The sequence below is a fragment of the Gymnoscopelus braueri genome, assembly GCF_963280865.1.
Source record: "Gymnoscopelus braueri genome assembly, chromosome: 11".
In the NCBI taxonomy this organism is placed as follows: Eukaryota; Metazoa; Chordata; class Actinopteri; order Myctophiformes; family Myctophidae; genus Gymnoscopelus; species Gymnoscopelus braueri.
The window spans coordinates 12,792,747-12,799,414 of record NC_137613.1 but is presented as its reverse complement, the minus strand read 5'-3'; the positions used below and the strand labels follow the sequence as shown (position 1 = coordinate 12,799,414).

Below are 6,668 nucleotides of genomic sequence, written 5' to 3'. Positions count from 1 at the left end.
GTGTCATTTAATAGCCCAGTAACCCCTTTCTTTATTTCTTACTATTGTCAATACATTGACTATTTATGTTGTGTTGCAGAGGATGGAGAGAACACAGACTCCACTCTTCCACTGAGGAGGACACGCAGTATGGGATGGCTTCCTCCAGACTGTGAGTCCATGTTACTCTTTCAATTTCTGTCGAACCTCATGATGTTACACTATTCATACTGGTCATGCATTCAGTGTCATAGCCTGCCTTTAAAATGTGTTATAAATGAAACTCTTAACTTTCTATGCTTATACTTGTTCTATTGACAAGAAATAGGAAATAACATAATTATGTAAATGTCATCACTAGCTCATGTCTGTGCATCTCAGATGTTGTGATTGTGTGTACTTTATGTGCGGACAAGCCCACTGACTGCTAATGTGTTAAAAAAGAAAAATAGACGCTCTATTTGAGGAGATAATGAAAGGATATTCATCGCTATACCTGCTGTATTATATTATGTGACGATAAAGGACTTAAAATGTACTTGATGCTTGTTGCCAAGTTTGTAATATTGAATACACCCAGGCAGAATAAAAAAGTATATAAGAATACTTCTGAAAGCTTTGTTGAGGGAATTTATTAGAATTTCTGGCCATCAGAGTATAACAGGAATGCACAGAAATAACTGACACAAGATAGAGTAAAACTACAGAAAACATCTTCTCACAAATCCTTCATAGGCGGGTGCAGTTATGGTTTGACCCAAAACAAATTGCAACAAAAGGTTCAATTGATTATTGTAGTATTAGGTGTACTTAATAACATATCAAAAGTTTACCAAAATCGGACCACTAGAAAGGTAACATTTTCAAGATGGCCGCCGCCAGTTCCTTAAAAAGACCATTACTCCTTCCTTATTCATCCTAGACAAGTAATGTTGGTGCCTAACCCCATGTTTTGGTAATCTTGAAATCTAATTAAGATATATAAATTATAGTCAAGTGATTACAAGTTCAATTATAAAGGAATTGGTTATAAGCATGGTTATAAGCACACAGAAGCTTCAACAGAATGTGAATTGGTAATTCACATTCTGTTGAAGCTTTCAGGAGATTTCTTTTCATACCAAAAAGGAATAAATTCATTATTACTGGGTGGTACTGTGACATTTGTAAACATTGTAAGTCAGCACAGAGCTATCACAACATTTAGTGTCTACTGTCTTGGGTAGGGGTGGTAGAGGAGTGTGGCCGGATAGGGTTCAGATTTGCTTGTCACAGACATCTTATTCCTGAGATTGTAGTAGTTGTGTGGGGTATTGAAATGCGTGGCGTATAATTTCTCCTCCTCCACATGACAACCCTCTGAGCTCTGGAATAGTCCAGCAATCCAACTGTGTGACACGTCATAATTGCTGTCACTTCAAAATGACGCTCCTTGCCTCCTCGCCTCCTCGCTCGGAGGCAGGGCTTAGGCGGGAGTGGAGGACTTGAGGATGGACACTTGAAAATTGGAATTTGGCTATCGCGATGGGGCTGACAAGCCCCATTCTCTTTAGCTGCCTATGAGCACTCGTCCTGAGCTCCACAAGTGCCCCACTATAGCTTTAATGGGACATGTCTGAGCCAACTGTTGAAGGTTTTGCACCTCGGACATGGGGGAGAGGAGAAGCTCACGGTCTCCTTGGCTCCTATAACTTTGCTCTTCTGTGCTCCAAGTGCCCAGGGAGCAATCCAGTGACCCCCACTCCCCATACTCGCCTGTACCCACCTGAGGGGAACCCTAGGCCCACTAAACTCTACACCAGACCCCATTTTACCTCCTCACACAACCCCACCCTCATACTCCCCTCTGCCTAGGCACCCAGTAGAGAAATGGGTTCTGACAGCTCTGCACTAACCTCCGTAGCCACCCCTCTTTACACACTCACACTGATTGCCTTCCTAATGTGTTAAAAAAGTTTTTCAAAATGTTGTCTACAAGATGACAGTTTGATTCACATTTGATCCGCAGAGCTATCCAAAATGTTTCAATATTGCAAGCAATACTATATCAACTGACAATATTCTCTTTCTCTGCCACCTTCTGAATGACTGAAAATTGTGACTATTGTTTTGTTGTGTTTTGAGGATATCTTGAAGCCTTGTTCCAGTAAAAAAAAATATAACTAGTTGAAACGGGTGAACATTTCAGAGGGTTTTAATAGAGTCAAAAACAAAATATTGGATTTCACAATTATCTAAATGTATCTCTGCAATTTGGACAAGTCCTGTGGATTTCTATGCCCCCAAAACATAGGGTTAGACACAAAAAGTACGTCTAGGATAAATAATGAAGGAGTTGTTTTGGCCATTTTGGACGCCATCTTGAAAATAACACCTTTCCAGTGATCAAACTTTGGTAAACTTTTAGTATGTTATTAAGGACACCTAATACTACAAAAAACTGTTGAAAAACGTTTTTTTGCAACTTGTTTTGGGTATCAGTTTTCTGGAAGAAAGTTGTTAGATTATGAGTATTATAGTATTGAGCGTTGCCTGTATTAATCTTGAGTCTTGCTCTTGAATGCATGTGTGTCTGCAGACACCAAATTGTAGTATAATCTCAACCATCTGCTGTCCATGGACCCTCTCACCTATAGAAGTGTAGTCAGACCTTAAGACTGTCAAGGATGTAAAAACACATGAACATTATCAGTAAAGTGTAACACAAAATAAAATAATGTAATTGTGAATAGTGAAACAGTGCAAGTCTTTCCATTTGATGTCAGAACCACACCATAGCATCTCATCATGACATCACAGATTAGAGCATAGATATGTGCAGATTGTGTGGCTATAGTACATGGCTAAAGCTCTTTCACTCTCCTTGGTATTTAATCCACCTGGACTGTTTGGTTAATGACTCTGTTGTGTTGCAGTGGGTGGAGAGACCACAGATGAAGACTCCTCTCTACCAGTGAGGAAGAGGAGACTCAGTAAGGCTCATCCTCCAGATAGTGAGTCTAGGCTGCTTTTACAAATAGTCTAGCAAGGAACATTATACAGTATGTGTTTAATCTCAAAACATTTAAGGTCAATTAGTGTACAAGGTTTAAACATAGTGAATAAAGAAAAATATATCACCTTGATGTATGGAGTTAAGAGACAGTGGACTATGTCTACAGTCTTTTTCTCTTGCTATTTGTTCAGATTTTCTCTTCCAATTTTGTCATTGACAATTCTCAAATGTGCATTGTGTTCCCTGTTGCTGCCAAGTCCCCCACTGTTGGTCTGGTGGTGTAGATTACCATGTGTTTCCTCTGACAAGAAATGTCACCAACCACTTCTTTACTAATTACTTGATTGATTAATTTATAGTATGATACAATTAAGGGTTAGGGTTATCAAACATGTCTGAAGATGACACATTTGTCCCAGAACAGGACAGCAATTGAATCTTTCACACTATGCAAACAGAGTCTCTGAACAACGCTTATGATGTGGCATTTTCACTATATTCTTCCATTTTGTTGTCTTTCAGTGGCAGCAGACAACATTGTTGACTCACCAGTGTCTCCCTATGTGTCTGAGCTGAGACTGGTGCTACTGGGGAGGACTGTAGCTGTGAGGAACGCAGTAGGAAACACCATCCTGGGCAGGGAGGTGTTTGGTGCTGAGGCCAGCTCCTCTGAACTGAGCCAGAGGAGTAGGAGGAGAGAGGGTGACGTCTGTGGGAGACGGTTGGTGCTGGTGGACGCTCCAGACTTCTCTGGACGCTCACTGGAGGACACAAGGCAGGATGTGGGGCTGTGTGTACGTCTGTCCGCCCCGGGTCCCCATGCCTTCCTCCTGGTCATACCAGCCGAGGCCTCTGAAGGAGAGGTGAGAGGGATGATGGAGAAGATGCAGGAGGCATTTGGAGAGAGCTGCTGGGAACACAGCATTGTCATCTTTATCCATGATGACAGTGTGAAGAAGCAGAGTGTTGAGGAGTTTCTCCAAGCAGGCAGTCAGGAACATCAGCAGCTTGTAGAGAAATGTGGGAACAGATGCCACGTCCTCAACATTACGGACACCAGCAATGCTGGTCAGGTTTCACAGCTGCTGGAGAAGATGGAGAGCATGGTGGCACGAAACACAGAGAGCTTCTACAGCACTCAGACCTACCAGGAGGCTGAGGCCCAGGTCAGAGAGATGGAGAGAAAGATTCAGAGGGACTTGGAGGAGAGGAGACACATAGAGGAGCAGGAGATGAGGGAGAGGTTTGAGAATGAGCTGAAGGACTCTCTGAGGAAGATAGAGGGATCCATCCAAGAGCACGAGGGAGACATCAGGAAGATCGACCATCGAACAAGTGAACTAGAGAGACAAATGAGGGTGGAGAGGGATGAAGAGAAGAAAAGAGAGCTGGAAGGAGAGCTGAGGAGGGAGTCTGAGAAAAGAGAGGAGATGGAGAGAAAGCTCGATAGGTTTAGAGCAAAGAGAGATAATGAGAGGAGAGAGAGGGAAGAGAGACACACACAGGACATAGAGGAGATGAGAGAGACCTATGAAGCAGAGGCCAGAGTGGAAGCAGAGAGAAACCTGATGAAGGTTCTCCTGCCTGAGATCCAGAGGAACATCATGATCTCAAACACAAAGATGCAGAGAGAGTTCAACAGACAGCTGGGGGAGAAGAACAGAGAGATGACAACACTGAGACAAAAGTTAAAGGAGAGCCACAGCCGTTATTCAGTACTGGAGGAAGTGTATCACAACTCACTGGACAAACACCTGAACTTAATGGAAAAACTGTAGAAGTTTAGAAGTGAGTACATGTGAGGGGGGAAGAAAGGAGAGCAGAATGAAGGTTCAGGATATTTAAGTTTTTAGCTGCTGTACAGAACAGTCAGCCTATGTCAGTTTGGAAGAGCAAACATATTGTTTTAAATGTAAATCTGTATTGTTTTACAGCTTTTAGATACAATATCTACTTGGTAACTTGATTAGGCTATATATAACTTACTCTAACTCTGAATCTTAAGTACATGTAATATTTGGTCACATACTGTATGTAAGATAGAAGACATACATCCTTTAATATAGTGGTTTTAATCCCGGTAGTTAATGTTATAGAGGGTAGCTCTCATATGAAAGCTCACCTGCTTTATCTTTCGTTGCTAAATGTCTAATTAAGGAAGAACATCTATTCATTCAGTTTAAACAGTCTGTAAATATTGCTTGTAAATAGTTTTTGCTGTTTCTTCTAATTGATGATGATTAAACTTTATCTATCATATTAAACCCTCTTTCCTAACTAGTGTTACTTTATGTTCAGTCATATATTCATTGCTTTTTTAATAGACTGTTCATAATATTACCCAGAAGGCCTGTTGATACTGTACATAATATTCATTTTCGTATTCACTGATTTGATAGTCTGCATATATTCATTGGTATATTAATTGGTGATACAGTAGATGTACAGTATATTCATTCATATATGAATTGGTGATGACAGTACATTTTATCTAAGTAATTACAACAACCGTGGCTAAATGTTGGATGTGATTAATGCCTGAGGCTGCTTGCTGTACCTCCTGTAACAGAGAGGCCCACTTGAGGATCTTGGAAAGCCATCTTTAAAACTCACAACTGAATGTATATATTAATACAAGGGGTTCCCAAACTTTTCAGGCTGTGACCCCCCAAAATAATCATATTTGAACCCCCACCCTGACAAGCACTTGGAATTATTGAGGCATACCATTTTGACTCGGTTCCACAGATAAATATTGTGAAAATAGCCGAAGTACAAGCTCACATTGCCTGCTTGTAGAAATGAGATTGCACATTTTGCACAGATTGGTTTGTTTACTGTTGAGTGAGAAGACAACGTTGCACATTAAGCTAATCATCTGGGGACCCCCCAGTTTGGGAACCATTGTATAAATGTATGACGTGGCCATAGCTGAGTGGGTAGCGAGGCTGTCTGGGTATCACTTGATACCCCAAAGGAGTGGGGACTAAATTACTTTATTTAAACTTGTTTTAATGAATACAATGTAATTGTCCAATCTGTATGGTAGAGAATGTTCTTCTTCTTTCGTGTATCATCCTCAAATGTCCAACTCAGTAACGAGTAGCCACGCCCTTGTCTCTGGTCCCAGTTGGAAGAGGCCAGCCTCCGAAGGTGGTCGATACAGGGGGCAGGTGTTAATAATGTGTTCGGCAGACTGCTCATGCTCGCCACACTCGCATGCTGCACTGTCTGTCAAGCCCCACTTCTTCATAGCTGATTTGAAGCAGCCGACTCCAGTGCGTAGGCGGTTCAGTAGGGTCCATTGCCGGCGTGGTAGGTCCGCTCCTTCAACACCACCTCCCGGGTCCCAGATGTAACTGTGGATACGGGAGGGCCCAGCAGACTCCCACTCCTGCCTCCAGGATGCTGCCATCCATGCATTTGTGGACAAGTCCTCCGGGATGGAGCAGAGCATCTCTTGTGCCGCCTTGTTGTAAGGGTGGCGGGACTTGAGTCTGTTTGGAGGCTCTATTTCCACAGTAGCATTGTGCAGGATGTGCCAGTCATGTATTTGGGCTTTCCTTGCTAGCTTAATGGTTGCAGCCTCTCGTCGGAGGCCGGCCGGAGCAATTCCTGCAAGGACTGGCAGATAGGACACAGGAGTGGGCTTCAGGCAGCCTGTTATGATTCGGAGGGAGGTGTTGATTATGGT

General features: G+C 42.4%; 1 protein-coding gene across 1 annotated transcript; it reads left to right on the top strand.

Moving 5' to 3' along the window:
* The first annotated feature begins 90 nt into the window (after nt 1-90).
* On the top strand, nt 91-5,147 carry LOC308096062 (GTPase IMAP family member 4-like). Its single transcript, XM_080443343.1, has 3 exons — nt 91-151; nt 2,895-2,972; nt 3,497-5,147. The coding sequence occupies exons 1-3, from the start codon at nt 130-132 to the stop codon at nt 4,750-4,752; spliced, it is 1,356 nt and encodes a 451-aa protein (XP_080299469.1). The 5' UTR covers nt 91-129; the 3' UTR covers nt 4,753-5,147.
* Nucleotides 5,148-6,668: the final 1,521 nt, after the last annotated feature.

Coding starts and splice junctions, on each gene's coding strand:
- LOC308096062 (XM_080443343.1), top strand. CDS start 130: ATGGGATGGCTTCCTCCAGACT. Junction 152..2,894: donor GGGATGGCTTCCTCCAGACT/GTGAGTCCATGT, acceptor GTTGTGTTGCAG/TGGGTGGAGAGACCACAGAT. Junction 2,973..3,496: donor TAAGGCTCATCCTCCAGATA/GTGAGTCTAGGC, acceptor GTTGTCTTTCAG/TGGCAGCAGACAACATTGTT.